At 39.1% G+C, this 22,604-nt stretch overlaps 1 protein-coding gene across 1 annotated transcript; it reads left to right on the top strand.

Moving 5' to 3' along the window:
• The first annotated feature begins 448 nt into the window (after window positions 1-448).
• Window positions 449-22,296, top strand: LOC109042242 (uncharacterized). Its single transcript, XM_019058896.2, has 2 exons — window positions 449-783; window positions 21,896-22,296. Exons 1-2 carry the CDS (start codon window positions 703-705, stop codon window positions 22,208-22,210), a joined length of 396 nt encoding a protein of 131 aa, XP_018914441.2. The 5' UTR covers window positions 449-702; the 3' UTR covers window positions 22,211-22,296.
• Window positions 22,297-22,604: the final 308 nt, after the last annotated feature.

The raw sequence follows: 22,604 nt of genomic DNA, 5'->3' as shown, positions 1-22,604 counted from the left end.
TTTTTCCTCTAAAAGAAATACAATTGTAGCTCGTTCAAAAAGTCTGAATTTTTAGTTTTTCAGTAAGTTCAACATGAGACACTTTTTGAAATCATCACGATTTGAAATACACGACGTAAAAATATCTATACAGGGACAGAAGTTGAGTAAATTACGTAGAGGCCTCAAGAAGGGTTTGAATAAATACGAGCACAAGGACAGCCTTTGATGAAACATTTTTTACAACGATTTTCAGAAGATTCTCATCTGACAATGAAACGTCTGGAAGGCGAGCTGAAGTAAAAGTTATGAAAATTATTTAAGAACATTCCAACAGCAACAGTGACACCGCAAAAATAAGTCATGCAGAAAATAATTTATGAAAAATTGAAATGTTCATTGATGACTAGTCGGTAAGTTTGATAAAGGCGGCTCTTATCATAATTAAATCGCCCGACGAACAAGTCTGCCAACAGTCTGCGCACAAACGAATACAGCGCCGATAAAGCCGTCATCGAAAGGGAGTATTTTTTTTTTTTTTAAAAAAAAAAATGAAAACGTATCAACAGGGATCTGTTCCATTCCGTGTGATGTGCAACGTATTGAGCCGCGAAAAAAGTCACCACAGCTAGATGCACAAGCCGTGCTTTTTCCCATACTGTAAAAATAACAAAGAGTAACTTTGACACAAATCTTCGATAATAATCCGATTGAAAATCGGTCATGTTCGAGAGGATGTTCGTGAGTTTCACAGTAACGTGCGTCCTAGCTCTTTCAACCCCCTCGTCTTGTGAAGTGCACCTTGTAAGTATACTGAATTCATGAGATTGGAAATGTAAATCTTGTAAACACGCTGTAAGTATACCCAGTAAGCTATGATCGGACGATTTTCAGGGTCTCTCTATCGAGATAATAGTGAACTCGATCTGTTCAGCATTCAACTTCGAATTTCGTGGAGAGGGACATACTGATTCAAATAATGCTCGGAAATAAAATTTCTCTCAGTTTTATAGCAGTCTGACTCTTTCATTATTTAGAATCTTTTTATACACTCCTATGTATTTTTCAGATGCCTTTATACTTTGACGTATTCATGCGAGTAGGAACTATAAACAAACTGATGGCCAAAATGCAAAACCACGGATCTCCATGGAGGTGTTTTAAAACCACTACTATCTTATTTTTTTGAAGAGAAACAAGCTAACTGTATGGCTTGAAATTCATGCAGAATATTCTGCTAAGGAGAAGAGAAATTAAGGAAGTTTTCAAGAAATTACTTTGACTAATCTTCGAAAGAAATGACGAAGAATGATAGGAAATTTGCAACATTGCAAACAGAGATACGCGGTTTTGCATTTTGGATATCGAAATTTATTAAATTGAATGGGACTATGTACGTATGCATTGCACACTTGGAAGGATTTCGTCCGAATCGGTGAGGCTGCATTCACGCTGTCCAATTTTCTCTTATATGAATGGTATTTTTAACCCATAACAGAACAACTGATTGTGTAAAACCTTCTCTGAAGTTTTTTCTCTGAATTTTAGAGAATATATATGATACAGTCTATTGGCGAAATTGTCTACTGCGCAGCTTTTTTGTCCCGTTCGTATACCTACAGGTCACCCCCCGTTGCCCATTTCGTAAAGTGGGCGGCCCAGCGGACTGGTTGGTCAAAAGCCTGAAAATTAAGCCAATCGGCCAATCAATTTCAAATGCGATGCATAGGCTAGTCGACGAATGTCCCCTACTGACCGACTTCTGACGGATTATCCCCGAGATTTTGAACGAAACTTAAAAGTATCAAAACAATTTACAGGTTATGCAAACAAATTTTACACCTTATTCCTTCTATTTTGCTGAGAAGATCTTAAAAAAAAAAAAAAAAAAAAAAAAAAAAAAAAAAAAAAAACCTCGTTTTATACATTTTACTTATATTTCTAGTATCTGAAAAGTGCGTGTTGCGTTCTGAAAAATTGGAGGCACCTCCGAATTCCAAAGGCTATACACCGAGTTGACTGTAGCGCCTTGAAGCAAGTATTCGTGTTCCACGGATGTGCGTGTTGCATGTTCAAAATTGAAGGCACTTCCGCTTTTCTGACTTCTTCAGAGATGCACGGGACTCGTTGTATGCAGCACTCTAATAACAGAGTACCCATACTCGTATGGGGAGAGAATTACCATTTCCTGACGCGAGGCCAGAATATCTCTTATTAAAGCGCAAATAAAGCATAAAGGTACCAAAGTAAGTGAAGATTGATTTTAAATCACTCGGAAAAGGAAGCACGCGATATTCAGAGTCAGGTTTCCGTGCTAAGGAAAAACGCCGTATGAGCATTCGAGAGTTGCCAAATTTCCTTTGATAAAATGTTTATTTAAGAGGAAAATTATGAATATTTTTCCTTGACATTTTCAGGAACTTAAGATCAAAGTACAAACAAAATTCTCTAAAAAATTGGTAGAAAAATATTCATAGGTTTATTAGCGAATTCGTGTTGTATCACAAAAACTTTGGCAACGCCTGAAGGTTCTTACGGCGCTTTTCCTTAGCACGGTAGTCTCTTTTGCATACCACTTGCCAACTGCGCTGCTCGGCTGTAATGAAAAGGTTTGTCGACTTGGTTCTTGCGTGCACATTTTTGACGGTCAACCCACCTGTTGTAGACCCTCTCGCGCGACCGTTGATTAGTTGACTGAGCTGTTGAACAAGCTGTTCTGTAATTAGCGCCTCTTCAACCTGCCAACCTTTTGATCGGCGCCGCCAGCAAGTTTAAACGCCCTTTGAAAGTTTCTCTCAAAAAGGAGCTCGGAGTAAATGAAAAACTTCACTGACGATCTTGTGTGTCGACGAAATTTCGTTACCTTGCAACGTGCCAATTTCACGCACAACGTGAAGATCTCCCCAGAAATTTGAACCCCCGCTCTGCCAAAATATCATATTATTGCTGGGAGAAGTTTAGTAACTGCTATCTCGAACTATGACGCTGCTTATTTTGCATCCTTTTTGTTTTCAAAAGGTTACTTATAAGTATTTCATTTTGGCGCGTATACGTAGTATACCGCCTTTGCGATCGTTTCGACCCCCCCCTCGATACAATAACCGAGTCCCCTAGTTCCTTACCGAAAAGTGACTACCGCGAACTTCTGAGATTTTCCAAAGCGTGTAAAAAGTTTACTAATCCGTCAATAATAATGATTAAAATTTGTTTCTCATTCTGGGGCTCGCTAGTTTATGTGTAATGAATACCAAGAGTCTACGTTTCTTGGTTTTTTTTAAAAAAACCTTAGAATGGGGCGCGCTGATTTAAAATATGCATATATAAGCGGAAGCAAGCGAACTGATTCGAGGATGGCTGACCAGTTCGGCACTCCTTGAATGAGAATTTCACTCACTCCGTTTTGTTCACAACGTTGCTTTGACATATCTCCACAACACTGTTATCCTTTTCAAAAGTTGGTACTCCTTGCTCTGATAGCCGGGGCCACCAGGATAGTGGTAAGTGCAATCTGTGATGAGCCTCGAGACTCATTAGACCATTTGCTAAACGTGGCTCATACAGGAGTCCACTAAGCCCTCTCGTCCCCACGCTCCTGATCACTGCGTCGGCGTCACGAAGAACAATGGGCCTTGGGTCCCAACGCGGCCGATACCCGTACCCCAATTACTCACGCTTCATTAACCATTTCACCGTCACGCTAGGATTCATCCAATTTTCAAAAAAAATTGTTTCGCATGTATTTAGCAATTTTTTCCTTACTCTCCGTTAAAACACAAATAAAAAGAGACCTCATTCATAAAAATCGGCCGAATAGAAGAGAAGTTACAGTAATCGAAATCCGAAGAAATCAACAAAACCTCGACTCCTCGATACGAAAAATAAAATGAAGGGGAAAAAAAGAAAGTATAAATTACAATTAAATATAATTGACCTCAAAATTTGACAAACAATTCATTTATATACCTAACGCTGAAAAAACTGGGAGAAATTACAAAAAATTTGCCTCTTGCAAGGGGCTTCTTTGTAAGAATTTTGACCTGAAGACAACGGTCGAATAACAGCAGTACTCCATACAATACACGGTGTGCCTGAACGAGTTAAACATTTTTCATACGTCCAAATCGAAAAATCTTTATATTTTTAACTACAATGTTTCTTGAATCGTTTAAGCAAAAAAAAAAAAAAAAAAAAATTCCGTCGAGATTCTGGAACGCAAAGGCGCTTTAAAAGTATTCTGGGGCTATAATAGCTAAATCACCGGTAGTAAATTCGTTATATTATTAAAAAGAAATTGACTCCATAGTTTAATTCCTTAGTTTCTTGAATACGATTATTTTAAGCACTTAAACATTTATACCACCAATTTTAGCCATGGGGTGATTTCCTGAGAGCCGATAATATCACGAATTTCTCATAGAACCCCTCAACAGTGGCTTGCTTTTTTGGCAGCCGATTCGGCCATCGAACCGGAGTTTAAATGGAAGCTGATAATAACCCAAAGCTCTGAGAAAAATTTTGAGATGAGTATAAGAACGGTTTGTTGTAAGTAGCGAGGAGAGGCGGGCAAAGCGGCTAAAATCCTATCTAATTTTTACAGTTTTTCTGTTGAATTAATGTTGCCGCGGGCTTCTGACTGTCCACACATAGTTCTGTTCAGCATATCGATACATAAGTATTTACATTTTACATACGTAGAATCTAATTTTCACGTCGGGGAGTTGACATATTTTGATTTTTTCGATTTTATACGGAAAATTGATGGTTTTTCGGGATTGAAATTATTATTGTTTCATGAAAAATAAATGCACCCAAAATGACTATAGCATATTGATTCTTACACATTTGCACTCACAAAATTGGTTGGTAAATTCAACGAGTGGGTGCATCGACCTGGTATATCAAGTTTCTGCAATTTTTTACGGCAAATCAGTAGATTTTCGGGATGTAGATTTCTTACTTTCAATTCATGAATGAATAAAGCATAGACATGGTTGAACTTCTTTGCATGGAAAGACGTTTAAAATAACAAAATCAAGACGTATTTAATGCAATTGCATTTATATCGAGTCAATTTCTTTTCAATAATATAACGGGATTTTTACTACCGGTGATTTGGGTATTTTAGCCCCAAAATACCTTTAAATCGACTTTATCTTCTAGGAGTTCGACAGAATTTTTCCTTTCTTCGCTTAAATTATTCCGTAGCACTTTTCTTCAAGAATCTGATAAGATTTTGCTTGAGGCAGATCAAAAAACTTAAATTCGATCGAATAACTTTCTACTTTCACAATACACGGTCTCGTCAAGGTGCGTCTTTGACCTCGCAGTGTTGGATCGTGAGTTCTCTTTTTATGCTGTTTGCCTATTTTGAAATCTCTGTAAATGAAAACTAAAGGGGTTGATATGTGCGAGTTAATGACGCGCCTTATCAACACATTGTGTTGGAGTTCACTGCTTGTTTTTTTTTTGTTTCTTTGTTTGCGTCACAAGAGATGGTCTTGAAAATTACAAGAAAACATCCGGATTAATAGAAACGGACTGCTGATTAATAAGACTGCCAGAAGAAAAAGAAAATGGATTTTCTTTTGTAAAGATTGGTAATATTGAAAATCAGTATATACCTTGATGTGATGGAACTGAAAACCATACATTCTGGTAAATGACGATAGAAAATACCTGTCATATCTCACTCAATTTCAATGAAATATTATTAGATGGAATTTCTTGAAAAATTTAATGTGTTTCCCATCCTATGCAGAGGATATTCTGGCGAAATTCTGTGAATATCCAAGCAACAGGATAGTTCTCTGTTCTGTTCAAACGATAAATTGGAAAATTCAATAAAACTGCAGTCAAGGGAAAAAATTGCATAGATTTATCATCGACATACTTATTTTCGAGGATTAGGATGTATTTTTATTGTGGAAAATTATTGTTATTCCACCTATTCAATCCGAAAAAAGTTTCATGTTTTGACAACAAGCTCTTGCCTCTGAGTTCTAAGCACGCGCACCCACCTTTATGGAACATTAACTTCACTAATCAAAGCTAAAATAGGGTTAGCTATAGCAAGTCACCATGAGTGATTTAACCAATTTTTTTTTATCTCTATTTATATTCCAGTTCCTCTTATCATACTTTCTCACTCGAAATCCACCGATCGCTTCATTTTTGAGTTGATTCCGTGTCCTGTATCTCATATCAGTTGTGAGTGATCGTAACTTCTTGATAATCTTTTTGATATGGTGATAACGCCACGCGGTTGTTGTGGCGTCTTGAAACGTATATAAATCTCCATCATACATTATTTTAGGTCTTCCAACATCTTTTACCCGCGGATTACGCATTTCGGTTGTGTTTCCAAAAGAAGTGCGCCCTTTAAATCCATTTTCCACTTTTTACCATTCTTCCAATTATTAAGGTACGCTGTATATTTATCGTTAGTAAACATTTTAAGGATGGCCCAGAGACAATGGAGATGTTGCATATGTGAGGAATTTGTGATTTGACTGTAGATTCTTACGTAAATGTTCGCGAGAAACACGATGGTGCCACTGGTTTTCTCTGAAATCAATTCCCAAGCTTAAAAAAAGCTCTCAAGTTGAGGCCAAAATGGAGGGGATATCCGACGCTATCCTGAGAGTTCACCTCTACATCAAGACAAACTCTCCATGCAAAGATAGGGAGCGAATACATAAGCAGGGTTGCTTTGTTTTCAGTTTTGGAGTCCCCGAATAAAGTGGCAGCCCTGTCAATGCATTTGCTCCCTATCTTTGCACGGAGAGTTTGTTTTGATGTAGAGGTGGACTCTCAAGATAGCGTGGGAAATCCTCTCCATTTTGGCCTCAACTCGAGAGCTTCTTTTAAGCTTGGGAGTTGATTTCAGAGAAAACCAGTGGCACCACCGGGTTTCTCGCGAACTTTTACATGAGAATCAACAGTCAAATCGCAAATTCCTCACACATGCAACATTTCCATTAAAGGCCCTCCAACCAATGCCGTGTTATAACGAAGGGAGCATATAAGTCCAAACTTGAAGTTTTTAGGAGGTAGACCTAACACTGTTCGAACGGAAAAATGCGTAGCAAAGATCCTTCAACTTTCGTAAAATTGTGAAAAATCAGTCAATGCATACTTATTAATCGCTCCATCGGTGAAGAAGCTACGAATTATATTACTGAGTGTGAAAAAAGAGACTTATACGCAGCATGATAGGCAGTCAGACGAGCGACTAGTCCTCAGCAGGCTTATTTGCTTATGTTTTCAATAAATTACAAACTAATTTTGAAAAAAAAAAAAATTGCAGTAATTACAACCTTTTTGCGGAATGATGAGAGCTTACTGAAATTTTGTCGAAAATCTGAGTCGCAGTCTGAGTTTTTATTGCTCCCCGTCATTCTTCGCCTTTTGCAAGTAGGATGAATTTTGTTTGAGTCGTATAATTCAGTTCATTTAAAGTCGATTGGTGAGATTTTGACGGGGATTCGGTCGCAAAAAATCAGTCATTCTTCTCTTCGGTAACACGTTTATATTCTACTTTTGGGGATTCAACTCAAAACTGCTTGTTGGCTGCTAAGCAACTTATTGAGTTATTTGTTAGACAAGACAATGAAACATCTTTTTCTTTACCAAACGGACTGCCCCACACCAACAAGAAGTCAGTTCCAAGGAGTTTGTGGTGCAACTGCAATAGTAGAAGTTTCCCATATCGTCACCAACAGCGGGCCGATTATTGAAATTGATAGACAAAGCTATAGACAAAGATGACAGAAGCGATATGGAGGGAACCTGTTGGCGGAAGCGGGTGGTTGCGATGGACAAAGGCAGTAGGTTATAGACTAACTAACGGCAACTCACGAGAAACCCGACAGCAAGTCCATCATTTTCTCCTTTAGTTTATAAGAGCCACACATTTCAACTAATAGGCTCGCTCCATACCCTCTATGTCTTCTTTGTCTACAGCTTTGTCTATCAATTTCAATAATCAGCCCGCAGGTTAGACTGGTGCGCCTGGACCTCTGCTTGTCTTCGAAAAGGCCTAACGTTCTGAACATATATTTTTAAGAGTTCAACGCGTCAGCTGGAACTTTTTCTTTATTATATTGCGGAGTAAAATGAGTCAGGGATTCTGTTACCTTGCATCTGACTTTGAACTATCTCATGATTTTGTTATTAACATTCAAGATTGAAAGAATGCAAAGAATTTACATACCTACCATATTGCACACGATATAATTTTTTTATTGAATGATACAAATTATTACACTTCGGCCTAGACATCCATTAAATCATTGCTGAGGAATCAATCAGATAAAGTGCGACGAGTCTCGTCGTCACTAAAGCTTCATCAAAAGAAAAAAGAATTTAAGTGACTGTATAATTGGTTTGTTTGATTGTGTTTTATTGTTGTATTAATGACCTGATGATAAGGTATTCATTCGGTAAACCAGGATTGCGCGAAAGGTCTAAGAAAATATATGAGGATTGCGCGAACAAGGCACCAAGATTGCGCGAATAGAAACCTTGACATCTGCGACTCGAATGCGCGAATTAAAAATGAAGTTTATTTAAGGTAGAAGTTTAGCAAAACAGGAAACAGTTGAAAAATAAACGCATTTTTATGTTGACGCCAGTTTAGGTTAGTTTATTGACAAGTCGTCGATGTTTTACCTCTGATGATGAATGAGGTTTTTTTTTTTTCTTCGTAGATGAGTCCAGAGATACGCTTGACTCCACCTCGGCGAGCCAGACGACGAAGGTCCATTTCACCAGCCCCCCCACTTCCACACAAAAATATGAAAAATATGCCATCGTTTTGTAAGTGTTTTGTAACGTTTTGTAAGTCTAAAAAAAAATTTTGTAAATCACTCCAAATGGTTCAAATGGATAACTTAATTTTGGGGGGGCTGGAGAAATGGTATCCCCCCCACTTCGCGATCGATAAATTCTGACAACGTCACCGTTTTGTAAGTATTTTGTAACGTTTTGTAAGTCCAAAAGAAAATTTTGTAACTCAATTTTTAGGGGGGATACGGCTACCCAAAATTTTGGGGCCAGCCCCCCCACTTTACGATCGATAGATTCTGACAACGCCAACGTTTTGTACGTGTTTTGTAACGTTTTGTAAGTCCAAAAGGAAATTTTGTAACTCAATTTTTAGGGGGGATACGGCTACCCAAAATTTTGGGGCCAGCCCCCCCACTTTACGATCGATAGATTCTGACAACGCCAACGTTTTGTAAGTGTTTTGTAACGTTTTGTAAGTCCAAAAGAAAATTTTGTAACTCAATTTTTAGGGGGGATACGGCTACCCAAAATTTTGGGGCCAGCCCCCCCACTTTGCGATCGATAAATTCCGACAACGCCAACGTTTTGTAAGTGTTTTGTAACGTTTTGTAAGTCCAAAAGAAAATTTTGTAACTCAATTTTTAGGGGGGATACGGCTACCCAAAATTTGGGGCCAGCCCCCCCACTTTACGATCGATAGATTCTGACAACGCCAACGTTTTGTAAGTGTTTTGTAACGTTTTGTAAGTCCAAAAGAAAATTTTGTAACTCAATTTTTAGGGGGGATACGGCTACCCAAAATTTTGGGGCCAGCCCCCCCATTTTACGATCGATAGATTCTGACAACGCCAACGTTTTGTAAGTGTTTTGTAACGTTTTGTAAGTCGAAAAAAAAAATTTGTAACTCAATTTTTAGGGGGGATACGGCTTCCCAAAATTTTGGGGTCAGCCCCCCACTTGGCGATCGATAAATTCCGATAACGCCAATGTTTCGTAAGTGTTTTGTAACGTTTTGTAAGTCCAAAAATAAATTTTGTAACTCAATTTTTAGGGGGGATACGGCTACCCAAAATATAAGGGTCAATCGCACCGTTCAAATATCCCGCGCAAAGACCACCGGATCTCGCCCGGATCTTTCTCGCCTCCGTGCCATGTTGCCGCAGCCTTTCAACCTTTCCGACCGTTTCAGTGGGACAGAGATAAATCGTGTTCCTACGCTGCTTAGGGTTACATTAGGTCAGGTTATAGATTTTCTTCCCCGATTTTGGTTCTCGCGGTTTTGAAAGAAGCGTATATTATTCAGCTAAAATTAAGAAGGGTCAGATCGTTTACATTTCATGGGCACTTGAAAATCCGGTTGTTTCGCTTTAGACAGGAGATGGACCAACGAACATGGTCTGCATTAAATAATTAACGGCACTTATTTTCTCTTCAAAAATTATTGTAAAAAATGATGCACACAACGAGAGGTTCGGAAAGCAACCGCTGAACGGGATAGGTACTCTTTAGTTTTTTGAGTCCAATCAGATGATGGTTCAACGGTACAAATGATGTCATTTATATTTTTTCCCTGAAAATAATGTTAACTGTGAGCACTTATTTCTTCTTCAGTTGCTCATTTCTGGACTCCACGTCGTGCGATTCGTTTTATACTTGAAATTTTGAAGTTGGAACGCGTTGCGTGGTGTTTCAATTTATACCGTGTATAGAGGTCTATTGTTTGACGGATCCGGGTCAGGGTTAGGTTTCCTTAAAATTTTTTGAGGGTAGGTCGGTAGCTTCCTCCCAAGAGAAGAAAACTAATATTTAAAAAATCACTTTCCTCTAGGACCTTATTTTGTTACATTTTTAGTATTATGAACTAAAACCACGCAGAGAAAACAATCACTGTCATTCATAGGCGGAACCGGACACTTCAAATCGGGGAAGGAAGCGGGAGCCCAGCGGAGCTTCCTTTAGAAAATTTTCGAAATTTAAAAGAATCTAATGTACTATCGACGAATTTAGTTTTGCGCAGAGTCTCTGGTGACTATTTAGCGACGGCGCGGCGCGGCGCGTTGCCTGATAACGCTCTCATGAAGACGCACGCGTTCCTCTGTGAGTGCGTAGTCACTAACACAGACGCACATGAAACACACACAGACATTTTCACTCATTCACCGTGAGAATTTACGTTTTTGGCTCTTTGGAATGTAAACAAAGATTCGTAATGACGTATCGCGCATCGAATCCAATTCTCACTTGCCTCTACTTGTTCTTGTGACTAGAGCAAGGAAAAAAGGACCTTATTCCAAATCGGTCATTTTCAACCTTTCAAGCCTGATCTTCGAAATATTTTCAAAGTTGATAGAGGATTACCTCCCGAGTCTAAAACAATGACGATTTTTTAAATCGGGCAATCAAGGGGGAGGTGGAGGGGGGGGAGTCAAAGTAAAAAATGTAAACTCGCATATCTCGCTAATGGTTTGTTGTAAAGAGATGAGCTTGGTCTCAAAATGTAGAGAAAACCACCAGCTTTCAGGCAATGTTTAAAAAATTGGTCAATTTTGAAAATTTCATCCATTGCTGCCGCCTTGCCGTATCTCAAATTTTCTTATTTTCAGCTGAGACATTGAAGGAATCGCACAATAAGTAATCAAAATATTTTCTGATGAAAGTAGACCTTTTAAGCTTTAAAACAAGCACAAGTTCATCCTCGGGAAACAAGTTGGAGGAGAGATATGATTTTTCAAAGTGGATGCGGTACACTTGGACCTAATTTGTTCCGAGTCCCAAGATCACCAATGCCCCCAAATTGCGATTACGAATTGCAAGGTTATGCATTTTTTACACCCCATTAGCTCATTTCCGAAGAAAATTATTAAAAAAGAACAATATCGAGACACATGAATGTTACAGGACTAGCCTCAGCTGACGCTCGCTGCATCAACCTTAAAAAATCGTGACTCTTTTTCAAATCATTTCTCTAGGATGGACTTAAATTTAAAAAGCTCAAATAGTAGGCTTTTATTAGCAATTACTCTTTTTTTCTCTTATTTCTACCCAGAGAAGCGTTGAAGATAAACATAGATTTTTTTATGATCGAAAACTTTGATTATCCTGTATCCATTGCATATTAATCATTTATCCTGATATTGTCATTTTTGACGAATGATTTTGTCTAGGTGTGACATATAAAGGTACCGCCCCAGCTAAAAATTGAAAATTTGAACTACGGCAACGTGACAGGAATGGATGACATTTTCAAAATGACCCAATTTTGTCACCATTGTCTGAAAGCTTGTGGTTTTCTCTAAATTTTGAGACTAAGATCATCTCTTTACGACAAACCGTTCACGAGATATGCGACTTTGAACATTTATCTTTGCCCCCCCCCCCTTCCCCGCTATCCGTAATTGCTTGATTTCAAAAATCGTCAGTATTTTGAACTTGGAAAGTGATTCTCTATCGACCCTGAAAGTATTTCGAAGATCAGAGCGAGATTGGAAATGACCGCTTTTAAATAAGGCTTTTTGATGACCGTTTTATCACCCATTCTCCTCCATTTTAATGAAAGAATCCCGAATGAAATGTTCCTGCAATTCTGCGGGAAGTTAATATCGTAATATCATTGACAGATTATTAATTTTACCTTTGCCCCGCATTAAAAAAAAATATCCAGCAAAATTGATGATACTCAGAAACAGCTAGTAATTGCCAGTAGAGGGAGTATAATAGTTAGCAAATTGGAGTAGAAATATAGTGTCATTCAGTCCAGTAGATCAACTTTTCACCCATCTCTCCTCCCAAAATGGCTGATGGGTGAATGTTTCCATTTAATTCATTGTTTTTCCCACTTGTCAGCAAAGCGGAGTAGCAAACTTGGAATCGATGTCTCTCAGTTGCAAGGTTTCAAAATGTTCAGTCTTATTTAATTTTTTCCCTCGGGTGGAAAAAAAGTATGTTGGATCCAAAGTCCAGACTCTTATAGATTGGACAAGAAAAATACTCTTGATTCATAAAATAGTATTACAAAATGACATGTAGGTCCCCCGTTCAAATAGTTTACACCTTTGCGATGCCATGACGAAGTTTTTACTCCTCGCAGATCGGAAATGAGACAAAAATTCAATGATTACAATACATTCAAAATTAGGCGTTGAAAATAAATTTTCCCAAATATTTTGTAGCTATTGCTAGAATAAGTAGACCGTTTCCGAATCGTAAAAAATGAAACGCAGATGGACTCAAAGCTGTCTGTCTTGCATAACTTAGGAGTGCAAATGAGATTTCTCCTTTTTCATCCTCTGACCAAACGTCAGGAAGTTTATGGGTAATCCCAATGCAATTAAGCGCTGAGTTCAATTAGGACTACAGGTAGTTTCTCTCCAACACTTTTATATTTTTTATATATATATTATTTATTGTCAAGTAAAGAATCAATACAGAGAATGACCATGACATTTTAGAGTACACTTTTAGAATTATTACAACTACTACCTCTAGTTAAGAGGTATCTATTTGAATTTGTAGACTATATGTTATACATAAAATTTTTTAGGCATTAAGAAATTTTAGGCTGTCCAATTTACTTATAAATTGCACATATAAATAACAAGGAGAAAAACCAATGGGTAAAACCTAGTTTAGAAGAAGGAGGTGGGATAAACGAAAACCCAGGCTGCTGGAAGAAGCAAAGTAACAAAAATAAGGAAATAAAAAATAAATATAAAAAATAAAAATAATAAAATAGCTATTAAAAATTACAACTAAATAACAGGGGAAAGAATAAGACTACAGTATGTGAACACCCGGCTCTCCATTTTGAGTATGGAGAGAGTGAAACTGGGCATGTTCACACCTGTGCTTGTGAAGAAAGTTATTAAATCAAATCAAATCACTAATTATGAATCGGATTGTAGGGAGGGTTGGGTTGGCTGCAGGATCTGTACCTCTTGTTGAGGTAAGAACTTGAGGATAACAGACATTAGCTTATCGATTTGCTCTGCCTGTTTGCTTACGAGATTTTTGAGCTCGTTGATTACTGTGATGTAATCAACGCTGTTATCGGCTGTCGTGAGTGTTACAGCTGGTTGAGGAGTTTTATTTGAAGAGCTCGTTCCTTTCAAGGCAGAACTGTAGCTCTTATCTGATGACTTTTAGGAAAACCAAAGTTTTCCTTAAAAAAGGGCTGTTTCGAAGAACCAGGCCCGGACAGACCCTAAGGCCGACCTGCCACTACTGTCAAATACGCTCCCACGGCGCGCCGAGTATGCGCCCCTGTGACGCATAGCAAAATAAGAGGAGAACAAAAATTATGATGAAACCTTAAATTTAACTCAAATCAAATTTAAAAAAATATGAGGTATCTAAATGCGATACAACTATTTGTGCTAGATGGATGTCCATTGTCCTTATTGCACATGAAAAATTAAAAGCGCGATGGCGTGAGTCGTGAGGCGTGAATTCGCAATGCTCTGCTCTATGCTGTTAGTCATATCCAAGAGAAAAGTTAAATAGCGAGACCGAATTACGTTTTTCCTACCTTCGGCTGTGTTGCTCACGTAGCCTTTGAAGCACCACGACAAATGAGACAAACGAAATCAACACAATATGGAAATGGAGCAAGGGAGAGGATGGGCGTTGACGACGGCGCAGAGATACGACTATTCATGCTTGATGAATGTCCGTGTTGCATCTGCAAAATTGAAGGCGCAATGACCCGGGGCGTGAACTCGCAACACTCCGCTATATGCTGCCAAATCGGTGTCGCTGAGATTCGGGAGAAAAGTTAAAACAGAGGCCCAAATAGGTCTCTCTATGTCTTCGGCTGTGTTGATACTCGATTTTTTTTTCAGGTCCATGTCCGATTCTTTTTTGGAATGATTTGCAGACCAACATCTAAAGCTCGCGTGAACCGGCCCCGTCCAATCTGCAGGGCAGGTTTTGTTAGTAAGGCTCGAGTCAATTTGACCCGGCTTCAGCATTTAAGGGTTGATGAAAATATCATTAAAATGACTGCACCTCCCTCGCAAATAGTCAGGATTCAACATTGGATCCAAACGAGGCCATTCAGTCTGTGAATTTCAATAAAATTTGGTTATGCAGTCGCAGAAAATTAGGCTCCAATTGTTCCGTCACGTCTGAAAACATTCTTATTTCCAACAAAATGATTGCTGAATGGGACTTCCTGCTATAGATATCTGATGCATTTAATTGATTTGTTCCTATCTCTCTTTTTTTACTTGCCTTACTGGACACCTTAACCTTTGCTAGTTTCAGCACTCTTTTTTCCCTCTCTCTCTCCTTCAAAATTTCACTTTGCACTCACTAGATTGCATGTTTCATTTTCCGATCGAGGAGGCTAATAAGATCTTTCCAGCTGACATGTTTCTTGGGTTCATCATTTTCAGACTTTTAGTGTTTAAAATCAGTATTTTAGGTCATCAGCTCTGCCTCAGTTTCTCTAGAAATAAGGGAGGTTGGATGCGTCTAGAAATAACGGAGCTTCGGTGCGTCTAGTAGCATGTGATTTGTTCTCTTTTTTTTTCGTTATACACAAGTCTGTTAGTTACTTTAACACGTTCAATTTTAAAAATGTTCTCTGTGCTATCAATCACCTTTGATCCTGAAAATAGCGTGAAATTGTGATGATTTGCCAAACTTTTCTGGATCCCCCACCGCGTAAGGGGGGTGCATCCCCTCGGGAAATATCATACTACATCTCCCTTAACCGGCCAAGGGTCTACGCTCTTAGATGTGAGCCAGTCCGTACATGCGAAGAACGTTTAATTTTAATAGGAAACTGGTGTTTGATAGAGATGAATAAGGTCATTTTTGGATCTAGTAACTAAAAATACAAAAGGATACATGTATTTCATGAAAATTATTTGATCTAGGTTCTTCATGGAGGAACTTCCTTTAACTATGTTTGCTGCTAAATCAGAGAATGGCCGTATTTTTTTTTTATACCATTGACCAATATTTTCGAAATCCGAATTTTTATACACATGCGTATTTTGGCATCTGAATAAGGTGGTTTTTTTTTTTTTTTTTTTTTTTTTTTTGTGTGTGTTCCAAACTCGATCTTTCGGAAAATTAGTGGGTTGTGGAAAAAACAATAGTCGATTCGGGGTCAGAAACAAAAAAAGATATAGTAGCAAAATTAGCTATCTGAATAAAATGATTTTTTGTCCTTCAGGACTCAAAACAACGGATCAGTTTTATATAGGATTCGTGGGTGGATAATGCCATTTTGACCGGAAAACCTCGTTATCAGAAAAAGGGAGGCATATTTTTTGGACATGCGATATGCGATACTTGTCTGGCAAGTGTCCATGTAACTTTGGCTCCAAAATTCAAGAATAACTTCGGTTTATCTCAATCATGCATTAATTTCCAGAAAATCTTTTCCTAGGAAAATTCATTTTTAAATAATCCCAATTCGCCTGGAAAATGGCAGAGACAGGGACAAACGGAAGTCATACTTGGACCCAGGGCTAAATATTACATGAGAATTCGCTATATTAAAGCATTAACTTTTTTTTCGGTGCATACTTGTGTAATCTTTCATATTCAGCAGCGGACCAGTTTTGCGTCATTTTCAAACTTCCTGCGCGAGAAAGTATATCCTGAATTAAGGAGTTCTTTGGAACAAGGGCGTGTGTTCAAAAAAGTAGTTCCGCGGAAGTCGCATTTGAAAGTTCAGAAGTGTATAGCGCTAATTCTAGCCCATATCTTCGCACGAAATTTAATTAGTTTGAAAGAACAAGTCTTCGAGAGTGTACTTGCAAAAATGGAACATTGTGACTACATTTCTCTATGATCCCTACAAGATAACGTGGATCGTTGTGTAAAAAAAAAGGAGGGGGGGGTAGGGCTTTTTAGTACACTATGTATATTTCCTGAAACTAGGAAGAATCCAATTTCAGAAAACGCGTTCTCCCGAAAAAGGGCGGATACCCGCATACGCCTTTGTCCCAAAGAACTCCATGTAACCTTCCGGCGCGGCGTCTAGGAGAGAAAATCAGTTGCACCTCATGAAATTTTAGCTCTATTTTCGAGTGACCGCGGTGTTGCGCTGTCTATCATAGTTTGCATCTATAGATGCTTGTCTGAGACATATTTTCTTGAAAAAGTAGCAGATTTGTCAATTGTTCATGTGCCTCCGTTTTCCTCGTTGGCATGAGATGAGATAGGTCCAATCAGCACCCGATATCTTTGAAACGTGCCACGCCGCGCTGCGCCTCGTCGCACAGTTTACATTTGATTTGGAGCGGCCTATGCGCAAAACTAAATTCGTCGATAGTACAGGGTGATTCAAATGGCCCTTCCACTCCCTGTAACTTTTTACCGTATAGAAGTAATGATTTGAAACTTAAAGGATGTGCCTAGGTAAAAATGAGCTACTTATCGGTCCCTACCCCTAGGGTTTTCAGGGAGACCCCTTCGGATGGTGGGAGGGAGAGGGAGGGAACGGACCCCAACTTTTCGTTCAAAAGAGAAGACCATTTTCGCGATACTTCGTTCGAAAGAACATAATTAAAGACAACTTTTTGCGCAAATCCAAAGTCATTTCCTCAGAATGTTTCAAAATGGCGGCCTGTTAAAGTTAAAAATGGCCGTAAATGGCACCGGTTGTTCGTCCATGAATTTGCGCGAAAATCAGCGACGAAGAGTATTTTGCCACAAGAATAAGGAATTTGACGTCAGATTTTTTTTTTTTTTTAAAAAAACCAAAATTATCGAAATGGCGACCGGATTAAGTTCAAAACGGCCGTAAATTGCCAACTTGGTTTTTTGCTAATGGATTTGCTTGAAACTTGTAGCCCAGAGGTATATTGGCATGAGATTAACAAATTTGGAATTTGATTTCTAAGGGAAAACGATTAAAAAAACCATACTATATTCTCTCACAGTTAAACGGTAACGCCTTTACATATGTATTGTATCACAAGAAGCACCTAAAAAGCACCCAATGCTTCTTATGATACGGTGAGTATGTAAAGGGGTTACCTTTTAGTTGTGAGAAATTATAGCACGGTACATTGACAGTATTCTCAGGCGGTATAATACCTCCATGACCGCTTCTCAGGTCAAACAACTACAGCAAAACCTCAGAGAAACCATTAAAAACTTGACAAGAAATTTTTTCCACGTTTATCTTATAATTCACTTTAACAACCAAAATTTGCCTCAATACGGGCCTCGTAGGCCTCAAATAGTCATTCTAGGGGTAGACGCTAAACACAAATTGCAGTCTAAAAAAAAATTTCGAATATTTTTTTTTTCGAGAATTATGTTTTTAAGCGTTTCTGTAGAGCTATTTGTAAAGGACGGACTTTTCGGTCAATTACAGCCTATGTGGTTCGAAAAATAAAAAGCCGTCGGAACCCGTAGGCCCGGTTAGTCATCTAAAGGTTAAAGAATCGGAGCTGTCCATTCTGCGGTTTGCGAGTTTTCCAGAAATATTACTCAAGAATAAGACGACCTTCGTTCCTACATGCCTAATTTTGTTTTTCACCAATGATAAACTTAAATTGGACTACATCTTGCAATTTGGAACTATAAATTCCAGCGCGGTTCAAAAACAACGTATGTGCCATTTGTTTCCCTATGCATATGAGTGTTTTTTCATATGAGACAGAATTTATAGTTCCAAATTGCAAAATGCAGTCTAATTACTCCTTGAAACAGTTCGTTGCTCCCCATTGCTTTTTCTCGTGAGCTACACATAGAAGACTATTGCATCGTCAATATTTATCAGTTTTATAGTTGAGGAGAGGGTAGGTGTCCAAACAATTGGGGGTCATATACCCAGCAATTCCTACCTCTCAATATTTGGGCGAATCGGGATCCGTCAAACAATAGACCTCTATACACGGTATAAATTGAAACACCACGCAACGCGTTCCAACTTCAAAATTTCAAGTATAAAACGAATCGCACGACGTGGAGTCCAGAAATGAGCAACTGAAGAAGAAATAAGTGCTCACAGTTAACATTATTTTCAGGGAAAAAATATAAATGACATCATTTGTACCGTTGAACCATCATCTGATTGGACTCAAAAAACTAAAGAGTACCTATCCCGTTCAGCGGTTGCTTTCCGAACCTCTCGTTGTGTGCATCATTTTTTACAATAATTTTTGAAGAGAAAATAAGTGCCGTTAATTATTTAATGCAGACCATGTTCGTTGGTCCATCTCCTGTCTAAAGCGAAACAACCGGATTTTCAAGTGCCCATGAAATGTAAACGATCTGACCCTTCTTAATTTTAGCTGAATAATATACGCTTCTTTCAAAACCGCGAGAACAAAAATCGGGGAAGAAAATCTATAACCTGACCTAATGTAACCCTAAGCAGCGTAGGAACACGATTTATCTCTGTCCCACTGAAACGGTCGGAAAGGTTGAAAGGCTGCGGCAACATGGCACGGAGGCGAGAAAGATCCGGGCGAGATCCGGTGGTCTTTGCGCGGGATATTTGAACGGTGCGATTGACCCTTATATTTTGGGTAGCCGTATCCCCCCTAAAAATTGAGTTACAAAATTTATTTTTGGACTTACAAAACGTTACAAAACACTTACGAAACATTGGCGTTATCGGAATTTATCGATCGCCAAGTGGGGGGGCTGACCCCAAAATTTTGGGAAGCCGTATCCCCCCTAAAAATTGAGTTACAAAATTTTTTTTCGACTTACAAAACGTTACAAAACACTTACAAAACGTTGGCGTTGTCAGAATCTATCGATCGTAAAGTGGGGGGGCTGGCCCCAAAATTTTGGGTAGCCGTATCCCCCCTAAAAATTGAGTTACAAAATTTTCTTTTGGACTTACAAAACGTTACAAAACACTTACAAAACGTTGGCGTTGTCAGAATCTATCGATCGCAAAGTGGGGGGGCTGGCCCCAAAATTTTGGGTAGCCGTATCCCCCCTAAAAATTGAGTTACAAAATTTTCTTTTGGACTTACAAAACGTTACAAAACACCTACAAAACGTTGGCGTTGTCGGAATTTATCGATCGCAAAGTGGGGGGGGGGGCTGGCCCCAAAATTTTGGGTAGCCGTATCCCCCCTAAAAATTGAGTTACAAAATTTATTTTTGGACTTACAAAACGTTACAAAACACTTACGAAACATTGGCGTCATCGGAATTTATCGATCGCCAAGTGGGGGGCTGACCCCAAAATTTTGGGAAGCCGTATCCCCCCTAAAAATTGAGTTACAAAATTTCCTTTTGGACTTACAAAACGTTACAAAACAGTTACAAAACGTTGGCGTTGTCAGAATCTATCGATCGTAAAGTGGGGGGGCTGGCCCCAAAATTTTGGGTAGCCGTATCCCCCCTAAAAATTGAGTTACAAAATTTTCTTTTGGACTTACAAAACGTTACAAAACACTTACAAAACGTTGGCGTTGTCAGAATCTATCGATCGTAAAGTGGGGGGGCTGGCCCCAAAATTTTGGGTAGCCGTATCCCCCCTAAAAATTGAGTTACAAAATTTCCTTTTGGACTTACAAAACGTTACAAAACAGTTACAAAACGTTGGCGTTGTCAGAATCTATCGATCGTAAAGTGGGGGGGCTGGCCCCAAAATTTTGGGTAGCCGTTTCCCCCCTAAAAATTGAGTTACAAAATTTATCTTTTGGACTTACAAAACGTTACAAAACACTTACAAAACGGTGACGTTGTCAGAATTTATCGATCGCGAAGTGGGGGGGGGGGGATACCATTTCTCCAGCCCTCCCAAAATTAAGTTATCCATTTGAACCATTTGGAGTGACTTACAAAATTTTTTTTTAGACTTACAAAACGTTACAAAACACTTACAAAACAATGGCATATTTTTCATATTTTTTTGTGGAAGTGGGGGGGCTGGTGAAATGGACCTAGACGAGGAATAGCGGGCTTGGTGCTACCCTGGATGTTATCGCGAAGCACTTATCGGTGACGCTTGGCTCCACCTATGCCGAGACCTTTACCTCCTTTACCACGTCCAGTCATGATTGAGCTGTTTCAAATATCAAAACGAGAATCTGGTGAGCACGAGAATGAGGTGAAAAGTTTGAATGATGGTCGTGGGTATGAAGAACTTTCCTCACATTTCTCGGAAAAGATTATTAATCTGAGGAAGCAAGGCAACATTGGAAAGCGCATACGGCATCGAAACGCAAGCCCCCCAGGCATAGGCCTTTCAAGCTCTATTATTCGATGTCGCGATTTTTCTAGCGCGAGTTCGAATAATCGCGCTGCCAGCGTTTAACGTATATTAGCGCCTGCAAGACTTTAAGAATACTTCACGCATTGCGCGAAACAGTGCGATCGGCGTCAAGCCAATATTCGCGCCTACAAGACTGCATGAAAACTTCTCGCATTGCGCCAAACGCAGTGCAGTCGGTCAGTTGGCATGAAACGCATATCAATACCTACAAGACTGTAGGAATGCGTGTCATCATTCTTGGCTTTCGCGGAATCCTATCGCAGCCCATTCATTCACGTCAAAAAGCAGCGGCTAAAATTTGAAAAACATTATGAAATTAGTGATTGAATGTCGCGCTATTCTTAGAATCTTTTTGATGATTTCAGATTATATATTAGCAAAATATATCACGATCTATCCAAACACCAAGTTTTTACGCCTGATAATAACAAAGACATATCCTTTAAAAAAAAATCAGCGTAAAACGTCACACCTTGTGATGATGTATACCCTGGTTTCTCCCACCTTGGAGTCATCCGTGATTAAAGTCGAGCAACTATCGCGCATGTGTGTATCGCTATATGGACGTATTTATACTAAAAGGAACTATGTTGTACACAAACCCTATGGACATAGTACCTTTTAGCAAAAATACGTCCAAATGATTAATCCGAAGAAGAACCATGGTGCTACCGCGGGGCATGACGTCATGCACCGTGCTTTTTGAAGGGCAAAATTTCCGTTGAGTATTATTAGTGAACGCAGATTTTCGGCTTATTTTGGAGGGATCATAAATTATTTTGCTAATCTACAACCTTAAATCATCAATACTGGATTTTATGATTTTCGCAGATGACCCATATTCTCTGCATTACTCTAAACCAGGATGATTCGGTGTTTGAAGAGATCCAAGACTCATAACATTTTTCCGTTCCTTGGTTTCAGGGAGAAATCGTGTCCCTCTCTGCCTTTTGCACCGAACTGAATAAAGAGACTTTCTGCACAGAGCAGTGCACCAACATGGCTCGAATGGCCATTCAGAGGATTTGTCAGGACCGCAGACTGTCGAAAACATACACCGCACTAACCCAGTGCGAACACGCAAAAGCCGGAATCTGCCGCTGGTTCAGATGCCGCTGCATGGACCCTTCCTCCTCAGAGCCCACCTTGCAGATTTCTCTTCGTTATTGTAAAAAAACGCTCCTGAAATATTTCGAACTGAACGAGGAACTTGGAACGAATGGGTTTGAGGAATATTGAAGCTTTTATAAGTCGAAAGCGTGAATCTGCTATCGATATTTTCTTATTTGAAACCGCATCGTAAAGAATCGATTACTAATGACTTCCTGACGATCGATAATTTTCCATACGTTTAAATGGCAGAAAGACCAATTCATCGCAAGACACACTTTCTGGAGCGCGTCGTAAAATCGGTTAATGACCTCAAGTCATTACTATGCAAATTCCTACCGATTTTACGACGCGCTCCAGAAAGTGTGGGAATCCGGAAGGGATCCCCGACAAAACACAGAAAAATTTGAGACAAGGAAGTGAAAAAACCAGACGGGTCAAGCTGAAAAAAGAGACTGGAGCGGCGTCTGAAGGACGCCGCTGACGATAGGGAGGATTGGAGAGTTTGATATTACTAATTTTC

Source organism: Bemisia tabaci, chromosome 5 (genome assembly GCF_918797505.1).
Source record: "Bemisia tabaci chromosome 5, PGI_BMITA_v3".
NCBI lineage: Eukaryota > Metazoa > Arthropoda > Insecta > Hemiptera > Aleyrodidae > Bemisia > Bemisia tabaci.
The sequence above is the reverse complement of the archived record's forward strand: the minus strand, read 5'-3'. Positions and strand labels throughout refer to the sequence as shown.

Coding starts and splice junctions, on each gene's coding strand:
- LOC109042242 (XM_019058896.2), top strand. CDS start 703: ATGTTCGAGAGGATGTTCGTGAGTTTCACAGTAACGTGCGTCCTAGCT. Junction 784..21,895: donor CGTCTTGTGAAGTGCACCTT/GTAAGTATACTG, acceptor CCTTGGTTTCAG/GGAGAAATCGTGTCCCTCTC.